The sequence below is a fragment of the Centropristis striata genome, chromosome 21 (genome assembly GCF_030273125.1).
Source record: "Centropristis striata isolate RG_2023a ecotype Rhode Island chromosome 21, C.striata_1.0, whole genome shotgun sequence".
Classification (NCBI taxonomy): domain Eukaryota; kingdom Metazoa; phylum Chordata; class Actinopteri; order Perciformes; family Serranidae; genus Centropristis; species Centropristis striata.
Window position 1 is genome coordinate 2,573,489 of NC_081537.1, and position 18,760 is coordinate 2,592,248.

The 18,760-nt window shown below is 35.4% G+C and overlaps 1 protein-coding gene across 2 annotated transcripts in view; it reads right to left on the minus strand.

Annotated features, from left to right (window-relative positions):
* Positions 1-18,760, minus strand: part of LOC131959051 (glutamate receptor ionotropic, delta-1-like) — a 784,279-nt gene that overhangs the window by 73,121 nt on the left and 692,398 nt on the right. For both annotated transcript variants that reach the window (XM_059324148.1, XM_059324147.1), the window contains exons 6-7: positions 9,063-9,236; positions 247-408 (exon numbers count right to left, since the gene is read on the minus strand). In XM_059324148.1, the coding sequence (XP_059180131.1) occupies positions 247-408; positions 9,063-9,236 (336 nt within the window). The remainder of the gene's footprint in view (positions 1-246; positions 409-9,062; positions 9,237-18,760) is intronic.

The following is an 18,760-nucleotide window of genomic DNA, read 5'->3' on the forward strand; positions in this document are numbered from 1 at the left end:
AAGATCCTTTTTCTCCTACAGCCATCAGACTGTCTCATTCTAACAGGGATAACAGACTAACTGAACTTCCCCTCTGGGATAAATAAAATATGGATTTGATTTGATTGATTTTGATTTGAGGTAAAAACTAACTGGAAGAGCTGCAGAGCGTTTATAAAGTGTGTGTGTTGTGGTCTGTTCTGGCCCTGAAAGCATCATGAGATGAAGCTAAAATATATGATATGTGTTGACTAAAAGCCTCAGTACCTTCTGGATGGTCTCCAACATGGACCAGCCTCCGTTCCACGGCTTGGTGGACTTCCTGATGCAGTTGAGGCTGGCCATACTGTGCCACTTCCTGTCCTCCAGCTTCCTGTAGAAGGCGTTAGCGAGCATTAGCACGCTGTCATACAGGTAGAGGTTAGACACCTGGAGAGAGAGAGGGGAGACGGAGAGAGAGAGGAGAGGCAAGTTAGAATACATATTCAGATAAACTCACAGTGTTTCCTGTGGGATTTTTTCAGCAGCGGGGGTTAAAAGGTTTCTTGTAGTGTTGGGATAACGAAGCTTCATGAAGCATTTCCTTTATTTTTTGACCCCACTAGATGGAGGTCTTGGCTTAGAACATTGTGTGTTTGCTTGCTTTATTTTGCTTTTTAGAATAAATACCTTTTTGGAAATTACATGCTGTCCTTTTAATTGTTCTATACATATGACTTATTGGTATTTTATCCTATTTTATTTTATTGTATTACTGTTTTTAGTATTTTACTGTTTTTATTTATACCTATTTGTGTATGATTTATTCTATTTTAATAACTGTACAGCACTTTGGTCAACTGAGGTTGTTTTTAAATGTGCTCTATGAATAAACTTTGACTTGACTTGACTTGATGACTGATATACCGATCTCTTCTATGAAAAGAACTCCAAATTCCTTCACAATTACTAAATATTAGTGTTGGGACAACGAAGCTTTGTGAAGCATTTCCTTTTATTTTTTGACCCCACTAGATGGAGGTCTTGGCTTAAAATACTGCGTTTGTTTGCTTTATTTTGCTTTTTAGAATAACACTTTGGGGGATTACATGCTGTCCTTTTAATTGTTCTACACATGAGTGATATGCCGACCTCTTCTATGAAAAGAACTCCACTTCCTTCATAATTACTGAATGAAGAGGAAGGAAGAATAAAATAAAAACAGAGCAACATTAAAGAAAGAGACAGACAGTGTGTGTGTGTGTGTGTGTGTGTGTGTGTGGTGGCCTCAGGCCGTGTGCTGTATGGACTTCATGCCAGTCAGTTGTACTCATCTGGACAGAGTGATGCTCATTTGTCACCCTGCATTTGGTCTCTCTGTGTGTGTGTGTGTGTGTGTGTGTGTGTGTGAGTGTGTGTGAGTGTGTGTGATTTGTCACAGTGTGTTTCTCTGCAGCCCAGAGTGAGAGACGACATGATCACATGTGGACAGACACCCACTAGCTGACTGTCATCTAGTGTGTGTGTGTGTGTGTGTGTGTGTGTCAAGTGTCGAGTCAAAACACGGACAACGATAAACAAGTTCACGGCTATTTAAAAGTGCACGTTGCCGTGGATACGCATTGTTCTGCTTCTCTCCTGATGACGGCTCACCTTGTTAGTGACCTGTAAATCAAAGGTAGCCCCGCCCCAAATCATACGATTCTTTATCCTCTATTTTCTTCTAAATGGGGCCATTATTTACACTATTAACATCAGATTGACTTTAAGAAGATTTTTTACTAGTGATTGAGACCATAGTGTTGTCCTGAAAAACATTTCTGAGGTAATAAATCAAGTGAGAAGTTTTCTCATTTTGCATTGAAATGAATGGACCAAAATGCTTTTGCAGCCAAACTTAGCGCCCCCTGCTGGAATTTTCGGTAGAATGCAGCTTCAGGCACTTCCTGGTTTGCCTCCCTGCTCAGACCAGGAGGTTGCCGCCTGTTCGGAACACTAATGTTTGGCTCCAATCTCAAGCTCAGTTATGTCTCGTGAGTAGTTGCAGCATTTTTTGGGGAGTTGAAATTATTCGTTACAGACATTTGGTGCTAAATTTTGCCCCTTTTTTGTGACTCACAAAAGACACAAAATGACTAAAAAAGACACAAAATGCCCACAAAAGACACATAATGACTAACAAAAGACACAAAATAACCAAAAAGACACAAAATCACTAAAAAAAAAGACACAAAATGACACAAAAAAGATACAAAATGACCAACAAAAGACACAAAATGACTTACAATGAAAAAAATATTTTAAAGTTTCTCCAGAATCCCACATTAAGACACCAAGATCTTGAAGAACACCAGAACAAAACCCATGCTGTATTTGAATTTTTGGTAGAATGCAGCTCAAGGCACTTCCTGGTTCACCTTGTTGCTCATACCAGGAGGTTGCCGCCTGGTTTAAAAGGCTGGACGCTCCTCTTTCTCCTCCATCAGGGAGGAGGCAGAGAGGTGAATGACACCCAAGAACATTAAACCTTCTTTTGCATGAAATACTGAGACAGATGGCCTCCTTTACCTGAGGCTCCAGGTGAGGACGGAGAGATTTAACAAAGGGCAAAGAGAAGAAGAAGTGATAGAATTCGTAGGGTGGAAATCTGTGATTTAGGGAGAGAGAAAGGAGGCCAAAAAAAGGAGAATGAGGAAACAGAAAAGATGAGAAAAAGGGAATAGAAGAAAAAACAAAGATAGAAAAGAGGGAAAGACTGTAATGAACTTTATATAAATAAAACAAGGAGGAAAAGTAACCACAGAAAGCTAAGCAGAAAAAAATAGGGTGAAATTAACACAAGAAATATGTATTATGCAATAATGCAAAGCTCCAAATAAAAGGGGAGAAGCAATAAAGCCAAATTAAACAGTGCAATGATGATTAAAAAAAGGAGTTTGTTTGAAGAAACAAAAGAAAAGCAAATGAAAGTAAAAGGAAGAAATGAAAGACGAAGAATCGTCACAGAGGAAAGAAATAAACAACAGGAAAAGATGAAAGGGGAAATAAAATGTCAAATTAGCTAAAGTGACTGAAAGAGACACATAGAAGAGGATAGAAGAGGTGAGAATGGGACAGAAAAGGGCACAAAAGACACGTGATGAAATCAGAAGTGATGAAAAGGAAAAACATGGGAAACTAAGATAAAAAGATAGATCAAAAGAGAGAACATGAAAGGAGAGAAAATGAAGAGGAAAGAAGAATAAAATAAAAACAGAGCAACACTAGAGAAAGAGACTGACCGTGTGTGTGTGTGTGTGTGCGTGTGTGTGTGTGTGTGTTTGTCTATATGTAGTTGTGAGGGCCAACCCCTTGGCAGAACACCAACGGTGTGAGGACATTTGTAGTTGTGAGGACATTTTCCCCGGTCCTCACAAAGAAAATACAAGGATAGCCTCTAAAGGCCTTCATTAATCATCTGTATGAATTTCAGGGAAGGTCCTAACAGAGATGGTAAACCCTGAAATGTGTGTGTTAGGCTCGGGGAAGTGGTGGTCCTTACAACTATATAAAAACAGGTATGTGTGTATGTGTGTGCGTTCTTGTACTTCCTACATAGTGAGGACCGGAACACGTTTTTAACCAACAGAGTGAGGACATTTTTGCAAAGTGAGGATATTTCGGCCGGTCCTCACTTCTTTAAAAGGTTTTTTTTTAGATTTCAGACTTTGTTTTAAGGGTTAAAGGTTACATGATAATTATAATTAACTGAAACTGTATTGTGTGGTTACAAAACTAACTAAAATTATAGTGAAAATGTCCTTCATTTACGTCTTTATTTCCTTTGTCTTATCCATCTTCATTATGTATGAAAAAGTTGACAAAAGCAAAATTTACTGTGACCTCTTTTAATCTCCCACCCAACAAATACCCCATTATAAAACACTACAACTAATAAAAACTAAACTAAAACTAAATACTAGACTGAAACTAGCAAACTCACTCTAAAAACTCATTAAAACTAACTGGATTTGAAAACAAAAATTCAAAACGAAATTAAAACTAAAACTAATGAAAAATCCAAAACTATTATAACCTTGCAAGGGAATTCACTGTTCCAATGAGGGTCCTCACAAAGATAGAAGTACAAGAATGTGTGTGTGTGTGTGTGTGTGTGTGTGTGTATTTCACAGCTGTGATGTCAGACGTCTTGTGAGAAACTCCACTTATCTCCACAAATGTCACAACAAGACAGAAAAAAGTGCGATATTTGTCAAAGTGAATTACAGTAATTGTTCTGTTCTTTAAATGTCAAACACACATCATCGCTGTGATATTTCATAACTGGGAGTAAATCTGTGTAAGATCTCATCTGCCACTGGAGGTTGAATGTGATCAAAATAATTTACTGGAGTGACTCCAGAATTGAATTCATTGTAAACACTTAAATCCATCATTTCTCGGCCAGGTCGCGGGGGCAGCAGGCTAAGCAGGAAGTGTGTGTTCATAAATAACAGTTATTTTTTATCCTGGAATCTGTGTATATTACCGGTCTCTTTATACTTCTGTTTTGTTTGTTTGTTTTTGTTTTGTTTGTTTGTTTGTCTGTTTTCGCCGTGTGGCTCTGTACTGGTGTATTGTCGTTTTCATTGTTGTTGTTGTTGTTGTGGTTGTCCTTTATATGATTCTATGTATGTTATTTGTGTTTCCATTATGTCTAATCGTAATTGTAATGAAAATATTTTTCTGAGTCTTTGTTGTCTAGAATTGTGTTGTTGTTTTCATATTGTGGCTCCTAATAAGTAATCCACTGTTCTTTCTTGTTTATTTGTTAATAAACATTTAAATAAATGAATAAATAAATGAATCAATAACAGTTATTTATATATTTTTACACATCATTCACTGTAATTTAATATGCATGACCATTAAGGAATTAAATAATATTTAAAAAAATCTATATGATTCCAATACCCATTTTATGATAAATACTTGTAATAATAATAAAGTATTTAAAGTGTTTTATGGCATTTGCACTTAATGTAGAAAAAAACCCAGTAAATACAGTAATCTTTTTTTTTTTTTTTTTCAGTCATTTTGTGTCTTTTTCAAATTTTGAGTCTTTTTTCAATAATTTTGTATTTTTTAAATAATTTTGTGTTTTTTTGGGGGGAATTTTGTGTCTTTTTAAAATAACGTTGTGTCTTTTTAAAATAAGTTTGTCTTTTTTTTAATAATTTTGTGTATTTTTTGGTCCTTTTGTGTCTTTTTTTAAGTAATTTTGTGTCTTTTTCTAATTTTGAGTCTTTTTTAATAATTTTGTATTTTTTTAATAATTTTGTGTCTTTTTTGGGGGAAGTTTGTGTCTTTTTAAAATAAGTTTGTCTTTTTTTAAATAATTTTGTGTATTTTTTGGTCGTTTTGTGTCTTTTTTAAAGTAATTTAGCGTTTTTTCAGTCATTTTGTGTTTTTTTTTTTAAATAATTGTGTGTCTTTTTTAAATAATTCCCTTTTTTTGGTAATTTTGTGTCTTTTTTAATAATTTTGTCTTTTTTCTCGAAATATTACCCCCGTCCTCGGGTCTGTATTTTATTTTATTTTTCCATACTTGGCCTTAATACACCGTCATACAATTCAGACCAATAGATAGAAAAAAGTTCACTATCTTTGAAGTTTACTTGTGCGTTGTGCTGGTTTCCCCTTGAGTTTTACAAATATAAAACCTTCATCAAGCAGAAAATTAAAAAACTCCAGTTCGGAATCTCAAACTAGTCATTTGTGCTTCAGTTTATTGAATTTGTTCAGACTCATTTGTGTCCTCTGATGACTAAAATCCCTCTGCAAAACATTTTAATTTGTCCCCTTTAGTGCTGCTCGTGGAGAAAAAAATAAGTCCTTCATCAAAGAATGTGATAAGATAAGATTCACATACCTGCTTCCCAGATAAAACGCTCCGTAATGAGTTTTGAGGGATCAGGCTTTCATTCCTTTGCTTCGTTGCTTTTGGGGACTGAATTGAATAATCTGAGGCCACAGCTTAGTCATTCAGAGCCACAAATGATTCATTTACAGGGACAAATCAAATAATTAGTGGGTACACATTATTAAATAAAAGGGGGGAAAGAAAATGTGTCATTTGAGGACACATTTCCAATTTAAGAGGAATGTTTCTTCTGAGATATTTTGTCTGTTAAAGGAAATGTAGAGATAGAAATCTTGTTTTCTATCTGTTTCCAAGCCTCGGGCATCCACCATGTAGAGCCCACGGAACAAACAAATCACTGAAATACATCCGTACATTCATTATATTTTCATGAGTTCATCCGCCACCAACACCACTACAGTAAACATACAGGATGGAGGGAGCGAAGAGGCTCTCAGGCCCGTTTACACCAGGACATTTGCGGGTAAAAACGACGAATATTTCCACTCAATATCCAGTCTTTAACTAAATATATTGAGCTACATATGTACCAAATTTGGTGCTTTTATCACAAAATGAACAATAAGTTAGCTATGTTGCCCCACTACTCATTTAACCTCTTACGGTGTGTCAGACCGGACGCGTAGCGAATATTTCGCGCGACAAGATTACATACAAAGTCAATGCAAACACGCGAATAGACGCGAATTTTTGACGGCGGCGCGAATCGCGGGTTTCGCGCGGCGCGAATGAAACAACGCGAATTCGTGTGAGTTCAATAAATTCAACTTTGGCGAAATATTCGCGTGACGCTGTGTCGGGACAGCCTATCAGCGTTGAGATTCTGGACGACAGTGACGTCATGCATCCTGGGAACGCGCCTATTCCGGAAAAATGGAGGAGAAACTTATTGTTGCGGTCTGTGGGCTTCCCGAGTTTTTTGACACATCATCACCCTCCTACCGCAACCGGAACCATAAAGATCTTGCCTGGAGGAGGGTGAGTGAGGTCACCGGTCTGCCTGGTAAGTTGTGACAATGTGATTTCAGTTATCTGTTGTAGCTACTTCTCTACAAAGTATTATTATTTGGCGCTAAATAGTCTCTTGGGCGAAAATTCGCGAGTTATTTACTCGCGCGAGTGACGTGAGTAAATTCAACTACTCGCACGATCAACTCGCGCGAGTAACGCGACGCGAAAATTCGCTACGCGTCCGGTCTGAACACACCGTTATATGTTATATTTGTAACCAACATTTAAAATTGTGTTCTGAAAGTAAAAAACAACAACATTATTTTCAAAAACTTGTTTGGCTTTTGGGGGTTCAAAATGTTGATCCAGTCAGTCAAAGCGAAAAGAAAATGATCAGGGCGTACGGGTGAAGTTCTACTGAAAAAATTAAACCAACATTGTCACACCACGGTGAGGTGGTGTCTTATTTTGTGTTCTGGTCTTGTAATTTCCTGTTTTATTTTGAAATAGTAACTCTCCTCTCGTCTCAGGTCACTTGTCCTTCCCTGTGTGTCATCTGTCTGATTGTCTCCCCGAATCACAGTCTGTGTTCACCTGGTGCTCCCTTCCCTCCATGTGTTCCAATAGTCTGTGTTCACCTGGTAATTTTGTGTCTTTTTCTAATAATTTTGTGTCTTTTTCTAATAATTTTGTGTCTTTTTCTAATATTTTTGTGTCTTTTTTTGGTCATTTTTGGTCTTACTTAAGTAATTTGATGTTTTTTCAGTCTTTTTGTGTCTTTTTAAAGTAATTTTGTGTATTTTTATGGTCATTTTGTGTCTTTTTCTAATAATTTTGTGTCTTTTTTGGTCATTTTTTGTCTTTCTTAAATAATTTGATGTTTTTTCAGTCATTTTGTGTCTTTTTTTTAGTAATTTTGTGTCTTTCTTGGTCATTTTTTGTCTTTCTTAAGTCATTTTGTGTCTTTTTAAAGTAATTTTGTTTTTTTCTGTCATTTTGTGTCTTTTTCTAATAATTTTGTGTCTTTTTTGGTCATTTTTTGTCTTTCTTAAGTAATTTGATGCTTTTTCAGTCATTTTGTGTCTTTTTTTTTTTTAGTAATTTTGTGTCTTTTTTTGTCATTTTTTGTCTTTCTTAAATAATTTGATGTTTTTTCAGTCTTTTTGTGTCTTTTTAAAGTAATTTCGTTTTTTTTCTGTCATTTTGTGTCTTTTTTTGTTTTGTTTTCTCCAGCGGCCCCCAGGTAATTTGAGTTTGAGACCCCTGCTTTAGTCCCTTCTCCAGGTTTTTCGGAGCCTTTAGTAGATTCTTTATTTTTCCCCATCAGGTCTGGTTCCTCCCTTTTGGAGCGCCTTTTGTTTGTTAGATATTTCTTTTGTTAGTTTTCCCCTTGTCAGATTATATAGAATCCCCTGTTTTCATAGATTAGGATTTGTTAGTTTATTTGATTAGTGTAGATAGGGTTCCAGGGCCTTTCCTCCTTTTGGAGCGACTTTTATTTCATAGGATATCTCAGCTCAGCTTTCAGGAGTTTTAGTAGATATTTGGTTTTCAACATGTTGAGTTAACCCTTAATAGAACACTCATTGAAATACTTGCAAATTCCAAATTTCAACCCTAGAGAATATTGGAGGATATTACATACAGCCAGAATGTGTAAAAAAAAACATACGGACCTGGGGGAGGGGGGTAATATTTTGAGAAAAAAATTTACAAGATTAAAGTGGCAAATCTACAAGAAAAAATTTGCAGATTTATGAGATTTAAAGTGGTAAATCTGCGAGAAAACGTTGCTTTTTTTCCCCTTTTTTCGTGCAGATTCACCACTTTAAATCTCTTAAATCTGCAACTTTTTTTCTTGCATATTTGCCACTTTAATCTAGTAAATTTGCTACTTTTTTCTCAAAATATTACCTCCCCCCCGGGTTTGGATCTTTATTTTTATTCATACTTGGCCCTAATATGACGTCATAGTCAAGTTCTCCTCGTACAAGTCATTGAAGAATAACTCTTTAACTCTCATTTTTTTTCTAAATTTTTCATTTTTACATTGGAGGTCCAGGTCAATAAAGTTAATATTATTATTATTATTATTATCATACTGATTGGTAGCCTGATCTTTGCTGATTAGCTGGAAGAAATCCTTGTGGTTCTACGACCAAACAGAGAGACATGGCCAAATATAGTTCTTCGTCCAATAAAGGGTTAATGATGATGATGAGTGTGTTACCTCGAGGTTCTGCATGTATCCTTCCTGCGGGTCGCAGAGCAGCGAGGAGATGCGGTGGTTGTGTCTCATGCAGCGGGTGCTGCTGTCCCTCCACAGGGGGAAGATCTGACGGATCACCGTCATGCGCCCCAGTGCACTGTGGGTAAGCTCCAGGATTTCTGTGTCGCTGATTTCCTGCAGAAGATGAGAAAAAGTGGCGTTATTGACCTGGCGACCCCCAATCTAACATCATGCTGTCTCACTGAACAGAATCTCACAGTTCAGATCAGACAAAATCAGTTGATACGATGAATTTTGGACAAATAATGAAGCAGACAACAACTAAAAGATCTCTCAGTCTGTGCATTTATAAATAGTCAGCTTCAAGCCAGAGAAAAACTTGATAGTTTGGGATTTCTCAGAAAAGACACAAAGTTACCCAAAAAAGAATCAAATTGACCACAAAATGATGCAAAATTATCCAAAAAAGATACAAAATTACCCAAAAATTACATAAAATTCAGCAAAAAAGGACTCAAATTGACCACAAGATGACAAAAAATGACCACAAAAAGACACAAATTGGCCAAAAAAAAGACACAAAATTACTAAAAAAAAAGACACAAAATGACCAAAAAAGGAAACAAAATGACCAAAAAAGACACAAAATGACCCAAAAAAATACACAAAATTATTAAAAAGGACACAATTATTTAAAGAAAGACACAAAATTATTTAAAAAAAGACAAAATTATTTAAAAAAAGACAAAAGTATTTAAAAAAGATACAAATTATTTAAAAAAGACATAAAATTATTTTAAAAAGACACAAAATGACTAAAAAAGACACAATTATTTAAAAAAAGACACAAAATTATTTTAAAAAAATACACGAAATGATTTAAAAAAGACACAAAATTACCAAAAAGACACAATTATTTAAAAAAAGACACAAAATTATTTTAAAAAAAGATACAAAATTACCACAAAAAGACACAGAATTACCAAAAAAAGTAGTTAAAGGGACCTTCCACACACAACACGGTAAAGTGCCATTCATATAAAACTCACATTAAACTTTCATATCAAGGTGGGGGCCACAAAATATCGTCACGAGGGCCACAATTGGCCCGCGGGCCACGAGTTTGAGACCCATGGTGTAAAGTGAGCTGTGTGTGTAATCGAGTCACTTCCTGTTTACTTCCTCCACTGAATTAATGAGGTCCAGTGATCGGCAGCTCTTCACACATAAAAACAAAAGACAGTGACGCCATTAAAAAGCTTATTTTATTGATGCACATGTTTAATTACTTTGACGCCGAGGGAAACCCAATTATTTCTTCTGAGGTGTAATTATAGATAGCCTCAAACTGACTGTAAAAGCATAAAAATAATCACTGAATAATATTAGTTTATAATGTTTTATAACACCAAACATAATTACAGTCGACGACTTAAAGTCCCACCTAACGACAAAACACTGTTTGTTTTCTTCAGACTAATAGAAAAACATTTCTGTGTTTAGGTTCCCGCTGTTATCCAATTAAAAATGAACCTGGCTTGTAAACAAAAGTCACTAGAATTTGCAGCTCATTTGTTGGAGAGTTAAAAAAAACAAAAACCAAACATGTCATTCTGTCAGGTTAAAGGGTTTAAAGTCAAAACAAGTTTGATAATGAAAAAAATGACAAAATGACCCAAAAAAGACACTAAATTATAAAAAAGACACTAAATTATCCAAAAAGACACAAAATTACCAAAAAGACACAAAATTATAAAAAAGACACAAAATTATTTTAAAAAGACACAAAATTACCAAAAAAGACACAAAATTACTAAATACAAAACAAAAATTTATTTTAAAAAGACACAAAATGACAGAAAAAAAACTAAATTACTTAAAAAGAAACAAAATGACAAAAAAGAAAGACACAAGATGATTTTTTTTAAAAAACATGTCATTCTGTCAGGTTAAAGGGTTTATAGTCATGTAATTGTAATTGCAGGAGAGACATTAACAACTTGTCTGCTTGGTTTGCTCAGGTGTATTAAATTATTATTATTTTACTCAAGAAAGTTTGAGTTTGAGTTTATTTATTTAAAACAGGGACAATACATATTAATGAACATATACATGTAAATATGCAAGATAATAGCCAACGGCTAATTTACATCTTTAGCCCCTTTGGCAAGATGATGATATGATGCTAATAATGTTATTGTGACTAGACACTATATATAGTATACTAGAAATATAATATACTAGAAAATTTCTTCTGGGTAAATTCTGAAAGGGCCGCGGGGGCTACTGCCGGTGTGTGTACACTATGATGAGATTCTTCAGAGATTTATAACAATTAATACTAGTAATGTTATGATACTATATAATATACAAGGAGCACACCTACAACAAGCATTCCTTTACAAGTATTTGAAACACGGCACAGTGACAGCAGAGGTGGACAGACTGGAATTTCTGGCCTTGAACAGAAAGCATTTTTGGCAAAACCATAATACCTATCATTGATTCGACTTCACTTTGAGCATCCTGACTACTTCCTGAATGTCTACATATGTTTTTTTTTAAGAAAAATGAAAAAATAGCTTTGCTAGAGCGATCTAAAAAAACTGTTACATCTCGCTTTTTCAGAAATCTTCCTGTGTTTTTAATATGGGAGCCAATGAGGCTGTTGGTGGTGTTGGTGGATCATCTGTGCGTCCTACGCCCAAACTATAACTCTGACAGCTTTACCAGAGGATTGTGAGGGAGAAGACAAATTTTCCTACGTTTCTATGTATAAATTATTTCTGTAGAGTGGAATTTGCGGCCTGGAGCGCAGTTTTCAAATTTATTTTTTGACAGTTTTTTCTCTCCCTCTACACTCTGGCGATGATGTCACACACTGTGACACGAACATTCCGTGCAATACACACCCATTATAATCTCAGAATTTCTCCAAAAATGATCATGGTCATTGAACAGGGATTGATAAAAAACTATATGACCTATCGAAACGTGGATTAATACACCGATACACAAGACTTGTGTCTACTGTTTAAAGTTCAAATGGAGTCTCTAGGTGAAATTATGCCGGAGGAGTAGACGTTTAAAAATCTCTAATTATTGTTCTTTTTCGCTCATTGTTTTTCAGCCGTCCCATTCATTTCAATGCAAAATTTTGGGCATAATAATAATAATAACATAGCAATGTGTCATATATTTAGCCTGTGCAGGGTGTGCATACATACATAACCTAATATTTAATATGTAAACATGAAACACTTCATCGCTAGTGATGGTTTGTTTGCGACTGAAGTGTTTCATACAAGAACAAATAGCATTGTGGAAGCTGCTGCTCCTTATTCTAATAAATGAGATGAACTCACAGTTTGGAGTTCATTTATTATCAGTGTAATTATTGTTCAAACAGACTTTTAGCTGCTGGAGGAGCTCCCCTGCTCTCATTACCTGCAGTCCAACAAGCCATTAGCCTTTTGGGTTGTGCACGCTGATAGCAGAGATAAGAGAAAAAGAAAAGAAAAGCAGCCTGTGATGGATTTATCTGTCCATACAGACACACCTGGAGGAGCTGAATGGAACCTGGAGCTGCTTTTCTTCTCAAAGTGTCTCATTTGCATTTCAAAGACGGCCGCCAGTGTCATTAACAGTTAGAGTCCATTTCCATCTGGTCCAGGACGACTGGTTTCCAACCAGCTTCAGCTAATGAGGTTTTCTTTAAAACACATTTAAAATACAAGCCTGAAACAAACTGATGTCATGGAGGACAAAGACGCTCTGATTAGAAAAGAGTGTGACAAGTTTGTTAAAGGCTCTTTTTTAAACCCTCTCTTTTGTTTTTTATGGGTTGTTTTTTTCCTGGAGGACGTCTTTGAATGCACCACATTTAACTCAGGGACAATTACACAGTCTGAGTTAAAACTGCTTCTAGACAGTTCAAGGTAACTATCAACATTAACACCAATGGCTGGACCACCACACATCCTTAAATATGTATGTATCTCTTATTTTGAATGGTCCTTCCTGTTAAACACCATGCAGAGGTTTAAAATTACAAAAAAAAAACACAAAATGACCAAAAAAGACACAAAATGACCAAAAAAAGACACAAAATGACCAAAAAAGACACAAAATGACCAAAAAAGACACAAAATTATCAAAAAAGACACAAAATTATTAAAAAATGACACAAAATTATTAAAAAAGACACAGAATTACCAAAAAAGACACATCATTACCCAAAAAAGACAAAAAAATTACCAAAAAAGACACAAAATTACTAAAAACAAGACATAAAATAATTTAAAAAAGATACAAAATTACCCAAAAAAAGACACAAAATGACCCCTAAAAAACCCTAAATTAATTAAAAAGAAACAAAATAATATAGGTTTTATAGGTTTTTTTCCCTAGAGGACATGTCTTTGAATGCTCCACATTTAACTCAGGGACAATTACACAGTCTGAGTTAAAACTGCTTCTAGACAGTTCAAGGTAACCATCAACATTAACACCAATGGCTGGACCACCACACACCCTTAAATATGTATGTATCTCTTATTTTGAAGGGTCCTTCCTGTTAAACATCATGCAGAGGTTTAAAATAAAAAAAAACAACACAAAATGACCAAAAAAGACACAAAATGACCAATAAAAGACACAAAATTACCCAAAAAAGACACAAAATTATTTAAAAAAAAGACACAAAATTACCAATAAAAGACACAAAATGACCGAAAAAAACCTAAATTACTTAGAAAGAAACAAAATGACCAAAAAAAAAAGACACAAGATTATTATTTTTTAAAAAACATGTCATTCTTTAGTTAGTTAGTTAATGCTAACATGAATTAGCAATTAGGAAACAAGATGGCGACGAGTGTAACGCTGAACTGGATGCTTCCAACAGGACACAAACCAACGAGTGACATCACAGTCACTATGTCCATTATTTATCTATAGTCTATGGTGCAGACGTTTATGTTGGGAGCAGCTCCAGTCTCTGTGTGTCTCTGAGTTGTTTAAGCTGCAGCTCCTCTGACTCTGTGACCACCAGACTCCACTGAGTGCCTCTAAGCCTCCTCCTCTGGTTAATTACTGTCCTCATCTCTCCTCACCTCTCGCTCTCATTACTGTGACACTGAGACTCTCTCTACACCTCTGTTGGTTCTACGCCCTCTTCCTCTGTCCGGCACGTTTTAATTGGCATCCGTGGTGTCGACTGGTGGTTGGCTGATGGTGTTAGCAGCAGACGGAGGTGACAGGCTCTGTAATACACTGACACCCAGCACCAGAAAACTCTGCACTACCTGGACAATTGTTAGAATAATCTGTTATTCTGTCTCTGTTATTCTGTCTCTGTGGATGGGGGTCATTAGTGATGGGACAACGAAGCTTCATGAAGCATTTCCTTTATTTTTTGACCCCATTAGATGGCGGTCTTGGCTTAAAACATTGTGTGTTTGCTTGCTTTATTTTGCTTTTAGAATAAATACATTTTTGGGAATTACATGCCGTCCTTTTAATTGTTCTACACACATGACTGATATGCCGACCTCTTCTATGAAAAGGACGTTGTGTGTTTGCTTGCTTCATTTTGCTTTTTTAGAATAAATACCTTTTTGGGAATTATATGCTGTCCTTTTAATGTTGTACATGTATGAGTGATATTCCGACCTCTTCTATGAAAAGAACTCCAAATTCCTTCACAATTACTAAATATTACTGTCGGGACAATGAAGCCTTGTGAAGCATTTCCTTTATTTTTTGACCCCACTAGATGGCGGTCTTGGCTTAAAACGTTGTGTGTTTGCTTGCTTCATTTTGCTTTTTAGAATAAATACCTTTTTTGGAATTACATGCTGTCCGTTTAATAGTTCTACACATATAAGTGATATACCGACCTCTTCTATGAAAAAAACTCCAAATTCCTTTACAATTACTAAATATTAGTGTTGGGACAATGAAGCCTTGTGAAGCATTTCCTTTATTTTTTGACCCCACTAGATGGAGGTCTTGGCTTTAAAAAAAAAGGCTTCATCAATGGTGATTGAGTGTGTTTTCAGTCTTTTGTTGAACAAAGAGCGCCATCTCTTGGGCTCCGTAAATAAAGAAAATGCTTCACGAGGCTTTGTTGTCCCAACACTAGTATAAAATATTGTAAGTGTTTATGATCTTACCCAAGGGCAGCAGATATAAGGAGAATAAAAGGGCCCCAGAAGCAAGCCTTGTGGGATGCCACATGACAGCGAGAGGAATCTGACACGGCAAAACTTCTGAGACAATATGATTACCAGTCTAAATCTATGCCTGAAAAAGAGCTCCTAACAAAGAGCGCCATCTCTTGGGCTCCGTAAATAAAGAAAATGCTTCACGAGGCTTCGTTGTCCCAACACTGTTTTTAACTTTTGAACTGTGTCACTGAAGCAGAATCTGTAATTTGCCTTTTGTTACGTTTATTGTGTGAATTCTACATTTTGCACTCATTTTGCAAACAGATTTTGTAATTAGTTTCAAATAAAACAACTTTAAATGTCCCGTTTTGGCCAAATTCACTTCATTAATCATGTTTATAGAAAATACAATTCTGAGATTGTAGTTTACTCTGAAGAATAATTAGCGAAGTGGCATTAACTTCTTGGATGTGAAGCATTAGATTGCAAATAAAACTAAATAATGAACACTGCAGAAGGATCCTACAATTTTTTTAGATCTTGTGGTGGTTTTTAATGCTAACTGTTTTTAATGTTTGCATCGCTGTACACAGGCAGATATTTGCCTCTCATTTATGAAAACCATCTGTTTTGCCGCAGAAACTGAATGCAGCTGTAAAGATGTTTACATCCTCAACAAATCATTCTCCAAGCACATACTGAGTGTTCCTCAATGGGATATTTAGACGTCATGTCCCTGCTTTTCAAAAACATCCTGCATCATCTGAGAGGCCTTAATAATATACAGAGGCTTTATGTATAAATCCATAAACCCCCAACACTAATTGTCTGTTTTTCTTTTGTACTTTCATCCTTTACTTTTGTCAATAAACCTGTGAAAACCATATCAAGAGTGTTGATGGGAGGGAGACGTTTAGCTCTGTCGATACTAGACAGCATACGCATCAAGGACAGAACATTGACAGAAAAACGCCAATAAGAACTCTGATCACAAAGAAAAGTAACTTATTTCTCATGGGACTATTTCTTTGTTTTACTGCTGAAATTATGTCTCAATATTTTAACAATTTCTCACTTAAAAACAGATTACAACTTTTCCTGTGATGAAAGTTTTTTCATGCATTTAACCCTCTGGAGTCTCCAAAAGCGCCAAAGCATGACTTCTTCAGACATAAAAAAAAAGGCAGTGTCGATCCCTACTGTTTTGTGTAAAATAATAGAACTGCATGTAACCCTCTTATATGTTATATTTGCAACCTTTGTTCACATTTGCAACATTTACATTTTTTTATTGAGAATGATAGTGTTTTGAAAGTAAAAAAAAGATTCAAAATCACATTTTATGTTGGACTAAAGGACTAAAATAGACACAAAATGACTAAAAAAGACACCAAAAGACACAAAATGACTAAAAAAAGACACAAAATAACAAAAAAAGACACAAAATTTGCCTATCAAAGAGCGCCATCTCTTGGGCTCCATAAATAAAGAAAATGCTTCATGAGGCTTCGTTGTCCCAACACTAATACAAGCGTCACTGTAATTTTTGCATTTATCTTTTGTAAAAAAATACTTTTTCTCACTCTTAAATGCACAAAACACCATAACACCCTATCTCTAACAAAAATATACTGTGATATTTAATGGCAAAATCTTATTCGTACTTACTTAGTATTTTCTTGTCAATTATATGGCAAAACAGCGTTTCTTTTGATGGAAAAACGTTTTATTTATACAGTAAAAATGGACTAAAATGGCAATCTTAAACGTGAAATCAACAGTGCTAATATCTTTTTAACGTAGTAAAGACACAAAATGACTAAAAAAAGACACAAAATGACTAAAAAAGGACACAAAATGACTAAAAATGACTAAAAAAAGACACAAAATGACTAAAAAAAGACACAAAATTACCAAAAAAAGAAACACAATTACTTAAAAAAGACACACAATTACTTAAAAAAGACACAAAATAAAAAAAAAAAGACACAAGTATTAAAAAAGTTCTACCGTATTTATATACAGCTGCCATTTTTTTAACCGTAAAAAACAGACTTACTTTTTGAGTGAGCTTTTAATCTTCTTTTTCATGTGAAAAAACTGTCCATTAACTAAAAAAAACCTTCCAGTATTTCTTGATTAAATTAAGTTGATTTACAGGGAAGCCAGGAAGAAGAGCAGGTTGGCTGGAGGCTGTCAAATAGTATTACTTTTAATAATTCTGGATGATGAGAGAGAAGCCTTCAGCAGGAACAAGGTGTTACACTGATCTCACATTTCACATCAGAAAAAAAAAAAAAACCCTGCACAAACACACATTCATCAAAAGGAAAAAAAAAAAAAGATCTACTTGATTATAAACGGAGTCTTACATGCCAAAAAAAGCCCAAACAGGCTCTGGCGACTCCGTACACAGTTTTGCTCTTTTGGTTAATTAAAAACTGAGAGTGTAATTAGTTAAATGATGACTCTGAAACAAAGCAGATCATTTTAAATGGATTAGGAGGTTGCTACCCGAGCTGGGAGGCAAATAAAAGGGAAAAAATAAAAGAAAGGAGGTAATCTGGCAGTGGAAGCGAGCTGGGAGGTTTTTTATATTCAGCCTTCAGCAGATGACGCTTCCCCTCGTCTCCCTTTCAATTAAGCTGTTAACATTGTTGTCTACGGAGTTAATTGGCTGGGAAGATGCCTGGATATTTAAATTGGAAGCGTTGTGAGGAATTAAGTCGAGGAGATGATTAAAGACAATTTAAAAAACAACCTCAAAATCACTTGGCGCCAGCACAGAAAGTCAGTGAGTCAGGAGTCTGCGTGCTCTGCAGATGTCAGAGTTTTGGGATTTAACACAATCCCAGCTGTAGCCCAGGCTGCTGTCATTTCCTCTTTTCACCCCCACTCATTTCAATTTCACTTCCAGCACGGAAAGTCACCCACGCTGGCGGATATCCAACCGAGGGGGGGGGAAGAAAAAGGGCAGCCGCCGGTGAAGCTTGTGTTTTTATCCCACATAGAACACACAGGAAAGTGCTCTTGAACTGTGCAGGTTTTTGTCCTTCATTCTGGTTCAAAATCAGCAGTAATTAATGCAGTGATTAGTATTGATTTCCGGGCAAACCAGGAAGTGCCTTAAGCTGCATTCTACCGAAAATTCCAGCAGGGGGCGCTAAGTTTGGCTGGCAAAAAAAAATCTGTCCATGAGATTTGCGTATTTTAGACTTAATATTGTAAAGTAATGTTACATTTTAGTCTTCATCTAATTTTATCTCACTGCGGCTGGATGCAGTATCAAAATGACCAAAAAAAGACACAAAATTACAAAAAAAGACACAAAATTACTATCAAGAAAAGACACAAAATGACAGAAAAAAACTAAATTACTCAAAAAAGACACAAAATGACAGAAAAAAGACAAAAAAAGACAGAAAAAAGACAAAAAATGACAGAAAAAAGACACAGAAATACCAATAAAGACACAAAATTATATAAAAAAAAGACACAAAATTATAAAAAAAAGACACAAAATTACCA